The following is a 15,978-nucleotide window of genomic DNA, read 5'->3' as shown; positions in this document are numbered from 1 at the left end:
TACCTTAAAAACCTCAGTTGATTTTATTCAAATCATTTTTTATTCAATATTCTTAAAAATAAACACACAAATCAAACTTTTTTTCTAACATCAACAAATTAGTCTCTACAAAATTAGAATTAAGAAGGACATTCTCATTATTATTGTCAAATTCCAACAGTAGTCTATTTAAAAGAAGTATACAATAGAATAAATGGTGGTGGGGGGGGGGGGTTGGCTCAAGAGGACAACACACTGCAGAGCTACACACCGAGGGGCTTGGCCTCTGGCTCTCTTGGTACTTCTGGTTCATCCAGATCTTCACTTTCATCCAGTTCATCGTCCGTCTCATCATCACTGTATGGCATGTACTCGTCATTGGGACCTAAAGAATCCTCCGAGTCAGCGCGGGAAGCACGGTTCATGGTGGCAGGCAGGAGGAGTCACTGAGGGCAGAGGAGAGAGAAGTCAAGTCAAGCTGATGAGAACCCACACAGATTACAATCTATTGCAGTCAAGTTATACAAACATGTCCTTTTCCATCAGTAAAGCATATGGTTTGGCACTGATGACTATGGATTTATGATTTAACATTTTTCCCGAATTAAGGCAGTCACATCTTTGCTCAAAGCTTTTCAACCAATAAAAAATGTGTGGGTTCATGAAGGATTTCACCCCCACCACCACCAAGCCACACAACACTGCATTCAGTCTAATTCAGTTGTCATTTTCACACTGCTTATTCACAACAAAAATAAAAACTTTTGGACAATAGAATAAAACACAAAGAGAAAGCATTCATTCAATTCCAATGGCTGTGTGACTGGTGATGAAAAATTTATAGCAAATAGAATATTGAATGGACATTAAAAAATAAAAAATAATAAAACAGCATTCCAGAAAAAATAAAAATAAAAGGTTCACAAATGCAGTAATGATAAAATATTGAATGGTGTCTGAATGCCACAAAGCATTGGTATTCTTAAATTGTGAGGGGGGGGGATATTAAATCATAGCAACCTCACTGACTGAAAACAGCCATCCAGCTGTGTGGAGGTCTGGGTTAGCTTCATAGAGACTTAAATATGCAGGCCACTGCACCTGCTATTAAGTCAATACAAACCAGAAGTAGATGGCTCTCTGAACAAATCCTAAGAGAAATGGGATCACCAAACAAAGCATTTGCTAATGCACTTGTTAGATACAAGACAAGCAGTAACTGGGCCATGCCTTGAAAGAACATTGTGGATTTTTCCCCATAGGTCCTCATGAGATACACAAGTATCCTGCTTTACAGGACACATGACGAAAACAAAAAAACATGGGTGACTAGTTCTTAGCCTATCAGCTTGACAGCTTCCAGCCAAACTCCTTCACTGAGAAACAGAAGTCTGTTCAAACAAGCTGGCTCTTGACTAAATAAATAGATACAGTACAATACAAGGAAATGTTCCAAAGAAGAAATAATAGGGAAAAAATAATTATGCAATCAGTTTTATTGCCCATTAGCACAATCTTCACTGTACACACACACACACACACGCACAAATAAGCATTCAAATAAAAATGCCTTCAACCTCTGAGTGATCATATGAAATGTCCTTGTGACGAAAGGTTGAACATTAGGCTATACATAACAGTTACACAACTTACTCAAACTGCAATTTTATTGTGATGAACTGTAGAGCACTGAATGGCTAACTGGGATTAAGCATTCATAAAGACTTTAAAAAAAGAGTTCAAGGTTCATTTCGAATGAACCTCTTAGTTGCCAAAACTCATGTGAATTAACAGGTCTGTAATTTCTAAGCACCACCTGATAATTAAACAAAGTCAATTACTCGCAATGACGACACTGATCTAATGGGCTTATCTATTAATCGTACCTTTGTTGTTGTATCCTGAAGCATATAAGGGTGTAGCAGAAACTTAAGCTCAGTTTAATTTCTCAGTAAGCATGCTTTTGTTTTACATGACCTTTAAGTGTGTATCTTTATATGTACAGAGTAAACCAGAAGGGCAAGAATAAACATTGAGTTTTCGGCATGAGTACATTCTATAGCAAGACACTCATGGCATAAGAAGAGACTGCAGATCTACAGACAATACTGGCTTGGTGCCATCCAGTCAGTATCTGTTAGTACATGGCTTCAGACCAAGAAATCCCCCACTCTTTAATATCAATGCGACACAGTCAGGTATGGACCCTTGGCTGATGTGTTTCTATATCAAATGTCTGTGGCAGCGTGGTGCTCTGAAATACTACTGCTGCTGCTGCTGCTTCTACTACTATTCTTACCTCTCCTGGCTCTTAGCAAAACAAAACCTTTATTTTTTCCACCTTAGTAATACTATTTAACAACATAGCCATTCCCTAAACCAAAAGGGCAGGTAAGCCTGTGATTCATTATGCTGTCACTAAAACAATTCTAACTGAAATTTAAAAGGAAAATCTATAAAAACAATTAGAACAAGTCTCTGCATTAGACAATTGTTAAAAAATGTTATTCTTAAATGTTAGTCTCATTTCATTACCAGGTTTTACAGTTATGGAATGCAGACTTAACATTGTGATGGCTTGGTGATATATCAATAGAGACTAACATTTTCCCTGGAGGCCTGCTGAGTCACTCATCCATGGACAATGAATTGTACTGCAGGATTACTCTTCATATCACATAAGCATTTGTATAGTTTATTATAACGTTAAAAATGACAGTATTGTCTGTTGTTTTATTCTTCCCTATTAAATCTGTTCAATTATTAAATACAAAAATGATAGAAGACCAGATATGGCAGAAAGTCTAAATGAAAACTTCCTGGTAAATTGTTATTGCTGTTCTTAAAATTATTTATAATTTTCACCTCACTTTGTCCAACTCACTTCCCTTCTTTACAATCAAGTGTTTCTTCAAATAGCTCACCGAGGTGAATAAGGAAGATACTGCTCCCCACATATAAATGAGGGTGGATTAATGTGTGTATATATATATATATAGACGATTTTACTTCACTGGGACGTCAGACCAAGGGACACTATTTTGAATGATATAATTATGATGTCTGATGCAACACATTAAAAAATACAAGACCGACAAAGTGAATCATATTGAATAAAAATAGACCTTTTAAAGTTTTGCTTTAGTTTCCAAAAATCAACTTGTTGAACACGAAAGTAAATCTGGACAGCAGGAAAGGTGCATTTCAGGAGCAATGAATGCTGAAAAGGTAGCAGTTGATTTCCTGTTGTGTGGAACCAAAGATTCTTCAATACGTCTCATTTTCTTGGAGTTCTGACTGTGACCCTGCACAGGTCTCGCATCATAGAGCACGATATTTAAGATTTTTATTTATTATTGACATCCATCAGATACGTAGGCTACTGCCAATTAATTGTGGCTCATCGTTTTGGAGGGTGTAAAGCTCCACCATTTACATTGTGAACTCTGATAAGTAATAGAAGTTCACGTAATCTATATCACCACTGAAGGTGAAAACAAGTAATCGTATCATAAAAAAAGTGCGATTGCTGCAGTAGACAATGAGGCAAAGATGGAAGGAGGACAACGCCCAGAGTTCTTCCACACAGAGCTTGTGTTAACAACCTGCAATGTGTACACAGAATATAGATTTAGAGAACATAAAAGTACATGGACACGGATATGACTCGTGAATTGTTTAAGAGGGATGTTGTATATAATAGGTTAGCTTTACTGAAAAGAAACCGGACATCATAGACATTTATGGGAAAGTCTCACAGGTGTTTGTATTGAAAGGAACCAGCATTGTCTAAGAAACTAAACCAAGAGTGAGGAGAAAAAAAAAAGTTATGAACTTATGAAATTAATATAAAAAACAAGTTACCTGTCTAGTTATCTAGGTTTAACATATTGTAATACCCACATTTTGTATATTAATCATTAAGGAGTAAAGCTCAATAAAATAGGTTGTTATCTATACAGTGAGGAGTTACAGTCAAATACCTTGTGGATTAAGTTTGTTACTGTAGCCTACTTTCAGTATAATTTAAAAAGTTCTGCATGTTCTCAATTGCTGATATTGTCAGTTTTGAACAATGTGCAGGGAATGATAAAGATATAGTATACAATTAATCTATCCAAAGATCTTTTTACCAATCAGAAGTCTGTTATATCTGCTTACAAACTGGACATAAAAACACATGACCTTAAAAACAAAAATAGGCCATAGCCTGTCCAACAAAAGTTGCTGGTACACAATAAGCATGTGTATACCATATATATATAAACAGCTACCTCATGAAACCGGAAATATTCAGACAAATATGCATCACCCCCCAAACACAGGCCTGATTTAAAGAAATGTGAGCAAATAAACAGTGACAGAAAAAGACTTACCATGTCCCTTCCTGAAAAATATTAGATTAGGATCCCTCTAGAAAGACTAATGTTCTGGGATTCAATAAAACACAAATCACCACGTTCTTCGCAACACTCATCTTAATATCACTTTATGCCAAGAGACCTACCCACATGATACAATCTTCTTACAGGAAACAATGCTACATTTTAGCAATGAAAGTTAAATTCATCTTAAGTTCAAGACTCAGTACTGGTCTCCAAAATCCAACAACTCTACAAACAAGTACAATTTTGGTACAGTCAATTCAGATGCACAGTATTTAAAAGGAAAGATCTCTGGAGATTTAAATTGATTTTTTTAGAATTGTGAAAATTGCATGATCCTTATATTTGTCATATGCTAAAATGTTTTGTATATTTAAAATATATCCCATATTCTGTAATCCATATCAAACAAATATGGATTAAAAAACTAAAATATAATTATGCCAGTCATTTGCCTAGTCAATCCTGTTTTGCCAAAATCACAATCAGGAGGTGAATATCCCTCAGTGCTCAGTGACAGTGCTCAGTTATGAAACTTAGCTTTACCTCACTTTCAGGAATCTACATTCAGCAGCATGTTTTGTTGTCAAACCAGCAAAAAAAAAGTGGCAGTCTTCATTTATTCTCAGAGTGAAAATGCAGACATAGCAGCCCCACTTCATCAATTGTCAAGTCACATCTCTACTCTCAACAGATTACCATAAGAATACAATCAGTGCCAACTCTTTTCTCAGGGACTTCAAATGGCACCAAGAATAAACCAAAGAATGAACTCAAACCTGTGTGCTAAGACTACAACTACAACAATATGGTAACCATTTGCGATCTCAAGAAGGTGATCAAATATTTCTAGCCTCTCTATATAATGTCCTTTAAACTTGAGGTCTGCACTGACTACCAAATTAAAGCACAGCTTCTAATGCACCCTTAGACAAGCAACAATGATGGCAACTGCTCTTCCCCGAAGTCAAACCAGTTAAACTTTTCTTGTTTGTAAAGTACACCAAAGTCAAAGTAGACAAGACAGGGAGATCCAATGTAAAACATTAAAAACAAAAACAAACACATCATGCAAATGGTGAGAATTAAACACTGTCAAATACTGTCCTTGTATGGATCTAAAATTTGGCTCAGTTTTTTTTCCTCCCACTATTAAGCAGAAAAAAATAAGTAATTATAAAAGATTGATAGTGAGGTATAGAATGTGCATGTGTATGCATAAATACACTCACCTAAAGGATTATTATTAACACCATACTAATACTGTGTTTGACCCCCTTTCGCCTTCAGAACTGCCTTAATTCTACGTGGCATTGATTCAACAAGGTGCTGAAAGCATTCTTTAGAAATGTTGGCCCATATTGATAGGATAGCATCTTGCAGTTGATGGAGATTTGTGGGATGCACATCCAGGGCACGAAGCTCCCGTTCCACCACATCCCAAAGATGCTCTATTGGGTTGAGATCTGGTGACTGTGGGGGCCAGTTTAGTACAGTGAACTCATTGTCATGTTCAAGAAACCAATTTGAAATGATTCCACCTTTGTGACATGGTGCATTATCCTGCTGGAAGTAGCCATCAGAGGATGGGTACATGGTGGTCATAAAGGGATGGACATGGTCAGAAACAATGCTCAGGTAGGCCGTGGCATTTAAACGATGCCCAATTGGCACTAAGGGGCCTAAAGTGTGCCAAGAAAACATCCCCCACACCATTACACCACCACCACCAGCCTGCACAGTGGTAACAAGGCATGATGGATCCATGTTCTCATTCTGTTTACGCCAAATTCTGACTCTACCATCTGAATGTCTCAACAGAAGTCGAGACTCATCAGACCAGGCAACATTTTTCCAGTCTTCAACTGTCCAATTTTGGTGAGCTTGTGCAAATTGTAGCCTCTTTTTCCTATTTGTAGTGGAGATGAGTGGTACCCGGTGGGGTCTTCTGCTGTTGTAGCCCATCCGCCTCAAGGTTGAACGTGTTGTGGCTTCACAAATGCTTTGCTGCATACCTCGGTTGTAACGAGTGGTTATTTCAGTCAAAGTTGCTCTTCTATCAGCTTGAATCAGTCGGCCCATTCTCCTCTGACCTCTAGCATCAACAAGGCATTTTCGCCCACAGGACTGCCGCATACGGGATGTTTTTCCCTTTTCACACCATTCTTTGTAAACCCTAGAAATGGTTGTGCGTGAAAATCCCAGTAACTGAGCAGATTGTGAAATACTCAGACCGGCCCGTCTGGCACCAACAACCATGCCACGCTCAAAATTGCTTAAATCACCTTTCTTTCCCATTCAGACATTCAGTTTGGAGTTCAGGAGATTGTCTTGACCAGGACCACACCCCTAAATGCATTGAAGCAACTGCCATGTGATTGGTTGGTTAGATAATTGCATTAATGAGAAATTGAACAGGTGTTCCTAATAATCCTTTAGGTGAGTGTATATATATATATATATATATATATATATATATATATATATATATATATATATATATATATATATATATATACATACACACACACACATACATGCATACATACATATACACACATACACACATACACACACAATCCTGGGGAGTTTTGAGATTCAAACCCAATCTCCTGCACCACAGTGCAGTAGATTACATTATAACAAATGTGATCACTACAGGGGTATACACTGGGTCAGAGCATCTCCAAAACTGCAGCTCGTGTGGTGTTCCCGGTCTGCAGTGGTCAGTGCCTATCAAAAGTGGTCCAAGGAAGGAAAAGCGGTGAACTGGCGACAGGGTCATGGGCAGCCAAGGCTCATTGATGCACGTGGGGAGCGAAGGCTGGCCCGTGTGGTCCGATCCAACAGACGAGCTACTGTAGCTCAAATTGCTGAAAAAGTTAATGCTGGTTCTGATAGAAAGGTGTCAGAACACACAGTGCATCGCAGTTTGTTGTGTATGGGGCTGCGTAGCCGCAGACCAGTCAGGCTGCCCATGCTGACCCCTGTCCACTGCCGAAAGCGCCTACAATGGGCACGTGAGCATGGACCACGGAGCAATGGAAGAAGGTGGCCTGGTCTGATGAATCACGAGTTCAAGGATGTGCTGGACAAACAAGTCTGATGCATGGAGGCCCCACCCCGCAACTTACAGGACTTAAAGGATCTGCTGCTAACTTCTTGGTGCCAGATACCACAGCACACCTTCAGAGGTCTAGTGGAGTCCATGCCTCAATTGGTCAGGGCTGTTTTGGCTGCAAAAGGGGGACCTACACAATATTATACAGGTGATCATGATGTTATGGCTGATCGGTGTATATACACACACACACACAGTTATATTTTATTATAAATGTGAAGACGAGAACTTTGTGGCAGAAACATGCAAAGGAGAAGCTGTAGATTGAAGCAATATTAGGCAGGTGGTCATAATATTATGGCTGATCGGTGTATATTTTATATTGTTTATTTTGTTTTGTGTTTTATTATACACCTCTGTGTGTGTGTGTGTGTGAACAGTGAGTTTGCCAAGAAAACTCAAAATAGGCTATTATATAAATCCCTCAATGTTACCCTTTGTTAATATTGAATACAAATCCAAGTAATTTCCAGATATGTGCCTAAATATTTATTTATGTTGGACGTGGTTTTCAAGATAAAATTGAGGAACCATAAAAATAAAATCTTTTGATAAATTTATGGAAAATAAAATGTTGGATTAAAACAAATTAATCTCTTGCATGCTCTCCTCATAAGGCTCACACACCAACACATGCACATTCACTATTACTAAAATCACAATTTACTTTTACTCAAGTACTGTTTGAATGGGAGACTTTTTACTTTTACTGGAGTAAGTTTTTGATAGAATATTTTTACTTTTACTCAATTATGACTTCCAACTACTGTTTATACCTCTGCTTCCAAGTAATTAGCATGTGCAAATCTCTCACAAAAAGGCTTCTGACATGCACTCAATATGAACTGACAATTGCAGCCATGCGCCCAATAGTGATTGCTTCAGGTTTCAGTTTCTTTGGATGCTCCCTCAGAAGAGATTATTTATTTATGAAGATTCAAAGCTATTAGAAAGTCCACTATGGTTCAGCAGCCAATTAAATGTTTCAACAGCCAATGAAATGTTTCATACAGGAGCCAGCACAGATCAAAGGTAACCAAAATAATCACTTCAAATTAAATAACCAGTTATTTTTATGGTCAGCCAATATATACTTTTTGGTCATTTTTGTCTTTTGATTTTATTTTTTTATTTTTTTATTTGTGGGTTCCCATAATGTGCAGGAGATGTGGAATACTTGTATAATTGTTATGCATTCTTACTGCATCATTTGCCTCTTCTTATATGCCAAGGTTTCAGAGACGAGGAATGTTGTTATCCTGTTTCAGGCCATTTTTGGCCCAAGCACATAACTGCCATTCCAAACATGCTACCACCTACAGTACTTCCAATCAATCCATTTCTAGAATTAAGGGTGAAGCATCCATCACTGCATTCAATCCAATAGCAAATACACCCAACTGATTCTTTTGAAAAGCCTTTCATCAGTTGGTGTTTGCTATGTTTAGGCCTATATCTACACAGCCACAAAAACTCCCATGTTTACCTGTACTGTAAGAGTACTGCTGTGATAGATGTGTATACACTTGTTTAGCCTACATATTGTTGGTGGTTTCTAAGCATATGACATCCTATACTTTAAATCTATAACAGTCAGCACTGCTGGCAGTAAACTGGAATGGAGGTTTTTACCCAATGTCAGATTTTGGATTCCTTTGCAAATTAAATCAAGGCTAAGAAAGCAATAATGCTAATAATGTAACTAATTTGTATTACAGTACTAAAATGCAAAATATTCAAAAGGTACATTACATTTCTTTGAGTATTTTCACATGTATTTCGAGGCAGTGGAATGTTTCACATGCAAATTGGGCATAAAATAAAGAATAGCATTAGTTTACAAATCCAGATGAATCCATTCTTGCAGAAGCTTCCATCACTGATATGAAACTAAGCCAAAGGGGTAGTTAAAGTATGAGAAGTCAAGCAATTTCTCACCTACCATTTAAAGAGCATTTAGCAGATTTCAAAATCCCTATGAGTGAATAATCAACTAAAACCAGCCTCATAACAGAGAAAAAGGCACTTTTTACAAGGTCACAGCATATAGTTATGAACATGAAAGTAATAATTTAATAAGAGTACACACAAACACTGATAATCTTTAGAAAATGCTTATTATGGTTTGAGAAGAGATATGGCTTCACTGTTTGCCGTTAGATAAAGAATAAACATTAAAACAGGACAGAAGCCAACCTTCAACAGTATCTTTTTTTTTTTTTTTTAAACCACTACTTGGGCTGAACATGATGATCTCATCTACACTGATTAACTTGGAAAGAGATTCATTAACACATGCCTCGATGTGAGATATGCAAATGCTGAATTAAAGATTTAACCAGATTTAAGCTGTTTTTTGGAATCGCATCATAATGATCTTATATTTCCAAGCTACTGCTTTGGGACATTTTATAAAAAAAGCATTTTGGACAAAGGACACGCACACAAAAAAAATCTAATCATCAAGGAATGACTCCTCAGCATTTTATTTGTCCGGTTAAGAAAATAAGTTTTAACGGCTTAATTGATATGGGACTGTGTACATATTACCCAAAAATGTACTGGTATTAAAAATGCACAAAGCATGTCATCTTCCAAGAGAACAAGTGAATAACTTGCCCTTTCCAAAATTATAGGAATGGACTATGAATTGTATTAAATTCTTCAGAGTCCTTCATATTTTGTTACTTATCAACAGAGGAGCATTTGCATAATGAACTGCTAATGTCAAAGGACAGCATAGGGGGATGCCAAAATATATTTGCATATTTATTTTAGAATTCAAGAAACTGCTACCAAAAGGCATAATTAAATTAGGACTCCTCGGTACATATACAAATAACACTTAGTTTAGAAACTTCTAAACTTACAAAAGCATAACCAATAACCTCAAAAACAGAAGTAAGTTTACAGAAATCCATCATTTATGAAGATTTATGAAGGAGAACATTACTCAATTTAGAAATGACACTATTTGCTCACTGTTTTTAAAGCAAATTCTATGTCCTCTTTTGTGTCTCCAATAAGTATTTGTAAAATAATGATCAATATCACTGTGCAATAAATGATGTGAAAAGATCTAGGGTTATTTGCATAGAAGAAAAAATATGGGTGGACAAAGAACCATAACTCATGATGCCCTATACTACTGATGAAACTCAATTTAAAACCACCTCCCCCTCCTGCAACAATCTTCATATCCTGTATTAAGGTGATCCATTCAGGTTGTAGTGTAATTCAGCACTTAAGTAACTGATGTCCATCTTTCCCATTGCTTTCAATAAAGCTGTAAAGTACATAAGCAACATCAAGTCAACTCAACTATATTGAATTAACCAGTCATCTGAATTTAAACCAATAATTGTGTTTTTACACACTTAAAACGGAGCAAACGACATGTGATTTTAGGCTCTGACCTATAGGGATGTGAAAGAGAATGCTAAACGATCACCTTTCAGTTCTATTTACTCAGAGAAGCTGGAAAAAGTCTTCATGAAAGACTGAACCAGCAAAGCAAGTTTAAATCAGCCTACCAAAAACAAGCAAAAAACAAAACACACAAGCACTTTAAAGAAGACTCGAATAACTGCTAACTTGAAATATGAGATGCTAAATTGAACCTGCCAATTCTGTGTCAATAGTTAACATAATCCGGTTTCCATACCAAGAAAGCAGGGAGAGTGATTAAGCCAGCTACTATTGATGTGCTTTCATTAGCAGTCCCATGTCCACTGCAAAGAACCCTACATCATACCATCTGAATGAAATGCTATGGAGATGCAAACAAAAACAAAAAAATAGCAACTGGTTGAAAATGCAATAATTGTACTTCATAAAGAGCTTAATCTTTATTTATTTTTTAATCCGAACATATTTTGCATTGACTGGTACTTTAATATCAGGACAAAGAATGGAGTAGCATGTAAATTACAACATTGCGCAAAAACCAGTAAAACACAACAGATAACTCAAAGAAGCCAGTACATGGAACTGTTAGTCTTCCCTTAAGCAATAGCTAACCAATCCAGTAGGATGAGGTGGGTGGCCTCCTCTCATTGGTTAGGTTACGTTTACTGCATTTTAGGACAAACTGACCAACAGCATGTCTTGAAAACCAAAGCATTATGGTACTTTAGTTGAAATGTAACCAGTTTTGTACATTATTTTCTTTTGCACAGGAGACAAAGTAACTAAATATCCTGATACCGAGTGCTGTGCAATGTAAATAGTTTAATGGCATACTATGGCTAATGTTTTTAAGGAACTGGCTACACAGTGGGGTTTACAGCGCATGAAAATAACCTTCTCTTTTAACAGAGACTAACAAAATATAGCCTAAATTCAATTTTCGCAAATAACGATCATTTTCTTTTGTGATGGATTAATTATCAGTAACACATTGTGCCATCTTTACTGTGGATAGACAAGTAAAAAGCTTATGTATAGACAAACACAAAAATGCACACGCATACATACACACACTCAAAAGTACCATTTACTTTACAGGTTGATTAAATATTTGCAAATCATTTCAAAATCAAGAATGGGCCTTTACTTATCAAGGTGCATACTCAAACAGTATTTGTTTTAAAACATGTTACATTTAAAGATGAACATTTCAAAGCTTTGAATTTTTCTCCATGGCACCCAGAAGGCAGATTTGGTTAGCCTTTCCATAAGGCATGAGAAAACCCTGTGCTTAGTAAAACCTGTGGAATCATGTTTGCTTCATACACAAATGATTCTGAATTTTGTATCAAGGTGCCCTTGAGCCCAGTGTAACTCAGTCACAATTATGTACCTCTTCCACATCTTTACACCAATATGCACCCTGCTTGATAGTTGGCAAGGACAATTAATGCTAATGATATGCAGTTTGAGCTTTACATTTTTATTTATTGCTTAATGTTTAAGGAACATTGTCATCTAAATGTGTGGGGGAAAAAAAGTCACTAGTTAAGGTAAATTGCATCTGTGCTTTTAAAAGGATTGACAAACAGATGAGAAAGTAAGAGATTCATATTATTTCACGAAAACCAGCTCCCTGGACCAATTTTCCAAGCTTTTGGCTTGCTTTTCAGAGACAGGACACCATGCAAATATGTTTGAGGTCAAAATAAATTATGTCAAGTTACTTTGTTCAATTAAAATATTTTCTAATGGTTTTCCAAGCTTTCACCTCTTAAATCCTCTCAATATTTGTTAGAAATTAAGCAGAGGTTATGTAGAAAGTTCACAATTTCCATACATTTTAATATTAGAATACTGCATAAAATACCAAACCTAACAAAACAAAAAACACAGGTAAAAAAAATCTGTATGCCTTAGACTAATACCATTATAATTAGGCCTATTTACGTAGCTATGTTCCTGCTCTGTAATATGCATGTAATCTGAAGTGTAGAAAACAAGACTGAGGGGTGTGGTTTAGGACTGATAAAGGTAACACTATTGCAGATACACCAAATGCACACCTTAAAAGTAATAATTGTTTCAAGGCTTACCTTTTCACATTAGCAAAGAATGCATGTTTCGAAACAAAATGGTTATTATAAAGGGACTGCAGATTAAGTTGTGCAACAAAGTAATAAACATGCCTAGTGTATTTGAGGTGCCTTTCACCTTATGCGTGAAGCACAAACTAGTTTGTTTACATTCTTTAAACTAATTTTACCCCAGACACTTCCTTTTCACTAAAGGGCACAGACTGCACATATATTGCTCCGATACGATCTCTTGATCCTCCCTCTAATGTGCCAAATGTTTATTTTAAAATAATTTCCTTAAAAAAAGAAAAACGTACCTTTAATATTTATTTTTCCATTAAGGATTCAGATCTTATGGTTCAGATCCACCTAGCTTCATGATAATGGGGCAGCCAATGAGTCTAAAATGTTTTCCAAACAATTAAGAAATCTAAAGATATAGATTTACATGATTCTCCCACTGCCTCAAAAAATCCAAAAGCTACATAATCCAAACAATTTTTTTGTTTTCCTTTAAAACATATATATATATATATATATATATATATATATATATATATATATATATATATATATATATATCAGGATATATGAAACATATCTGAAATGTTTTTTTTATTTTATATATATATATATATATATATATATATATATATTAAAAAAAAAAAAAAAAAAAAAAAAGACATTTCAGATATTTTTCATAGCTGGTCGGAAAACAATGTGCTGAACTGTAGAAACTAATATTCTCAGGCTAATAACATTTCTCCATACTACAACTACTACAACAAAGTGCAAACTGATACTAAGGAGAGGCCAGTAATTTAAAGAACAGTCACACTAGTGTTGGTAGCATGGGAATAACTGCACAGTTCCCAAAAACAACCCAATCAAATTTGTTTGACTGATTCAAAATGATGGAGCTGTGCCGATTGAGAAGTTCATGATATAACATATTACAACCTGGAAGACCAGATAGGGCATATAGTACCATAGTTCCTAAATAAATGAATAAGTATGTATATGCTACCAAGAAGTATTAATATAAGGTTAACAACATGAATTTGACACTTGAAAGCTTAAACTATCCATGCTACACCAGACTTCCTTGCATGCGAGACATCTGGATATTTATAAATCATTCAAAATGGAGCTCTGAATGTGCCTGAGATCACACAGACAACACGAGATAAGATGACAAATGAGGAGACGGAAATAATTATAAACATGTATTTTGCAGTGGATATTACATTCTTATTTGGTATGAAGAGCAGGTGTTCATTAAAAAATGGTAACCATTTCCTTAGAAGACTAAACAGTACACTGAGCATTACCTGCCACCTGTAACAGAAAATTGATTCTGAGTTAGCAGCTAGGGAACCTAAGCTAAGGTGGTTGTTTTTTTAATGCATGTTTTTGGAGTCGAGGAGCAAATTGCTAGTTATTCAAAACCACAAGTAAGTTAAATTCAAGTTGTGCTACAGTATATTCCTTTTTAGCGGATATTGGTTAAATGGTCAACAGCTCATTATTCGGATGAATCAATACCACGTGTCCATCATATGTGGCTATGGGTCAAGGGTACATGCTTTTTGTATATAAAATTGTCTTCAATACTATATATGCAACAGCAAGAAAGGACAGCAGTACAGAAAAGAGAAAAGGGTCTCTTATAGGCTAGTTTTCCATAGTCATAAGGAAAGTAAAAATGTAGGTTATTTAAATCATTAGTTACACAAAGAAACTAGCAATGATTCACTGTGTGTGTGCCTCAGTATCCAGATCAGATACTGGGATTCACCAGGTTATCCATGCCAGACTGCATACATATAGGGGCTACCAACAGACGACCTATGGATCACAGCATTTGCCACTAAACAGTAAGCTGGATTTTCAACTAGCACCAACTTTTCCCAATGAAGCTTTAAATCCGTATTTGGAAATTAAGAATTTCATGTTTTGTTTCCCCCACCCACAACAATGGGCTATGTTGTCACAAGTATGTGACCAAGTAAGTGTTACCAGAAGGATGCACAAACACCCACTCAGTTTGCCTCAATTCACATCAGTGCAATTTCACGATACGGAGAAGGCTGCACTGATAAGGTTTATTGGCACCTGCTTTATAGAGGGGTTTTAAAAGATTTTTCATAAAATCAAGAGCAACGTAAAATACTGCATTTTTATTTCAATTTAGTCCCTACAAGGCCTTTAAAGCATTAAAGGTCTTAATGTAATAGACCTGTTGATGGCTTTGCAAATAACAAAAAGCTCTGTCAGTTCATCATTAACATTACAAATATTTTAAACAAACAGACGTTAATGCTCATCGCAATCTTTTCTAATGCAACACTACATACATCCCTGAAGAAATTTCAACAGCCCAAATAAAGCAGGCACTCTTTTTAAATCATTACATGTTGCCAAATAACTTAACCCTTCAATAGGTCTTCAACATCAATGTAATGGTTTGAAAAGTACACCTATAGCTGCCAAACAGAGGATCCGCACATCTTTGAAGATGGCAACTTTCTGCCTCCCAGTGTGTGCAGTCGGTGCTGTACGATGGGGTTGCCTTGGTCGCAGCCCACAAACCTCTCGGACGATTTCCCCATCAATATCACAAGGTCATCAGAAAGGTATATTTTGTCTTAGTGGAGAGAATGCTGCTGAAACTGCTGCTAGCTCAGAGTTGTTAGTTCTTCACTGTACATATCTTTCAAAGAGCATCTCCCTGCTTGATTACATTAGATACAGTGTTCATATGTGAAGTCTAAAGTTTCTGTAAGGTAAATAACACCCACGTTTACAAGCTGGTTGAATCCTGGGTGGTATTCCATTACAGAAGCCCAGTTGTCAGCCTAATACAGTGCGGAGCAGCCGAGATTTAAAGCATACTTAAGTAAGGGTTAGCCAAATAATAATGATATTATTATTATATTTATTATTATTTATTTATAATAATAATAATAATAATAATAATAATAATAATAAATATAGCTGCAAGCAG

General features: G+C 36.1%; 1 protein-coding gene across 1 annotated transcript in view; it reads right to left on the bottom strand.

Moving 5' to 3' along the window:
* The window catches only part of atp8b1 (ATPase phospholipid transporting 8B1), a 44,552-nt gene that overhangs the window by 20,523 nt on the left and 8,051 nt on the right, over positions 1-15,978 (bottom strand). The window contains exon 2 of the mRNA XM_066710925.1: positions 251-425. Within this exon, the coding sequence (XP_066567022.1) occupies positions 251-404 (154 nt within the window). The 5' untranslated portion in view covers positions 405-425. The remainder of the gene's footprint in view (positions 1-250; positions 426-15,978) is intronic.

The sequence above is a fragment of the Amia ocellicauda genome, chromosome 8 (genome assembly GCF_036373705.1).
Source record: "Amia ocellicauda isolate fAmiCal2 chromosome 8, fAmiCal2.hap1, whole genome shotgun sequence".
NCBI classification, from domain to species: domain Eukaryota; kingdom Metazoa; phylum Chordata; class Actinopteri; order Amiiformes; family Amiidae; genus Amia; species Amia ocellicauda.
Note: the sequence above shows the minus strand (reverse complement) of the source record. Positions and strands in the feature narration are given on the sequence as shown.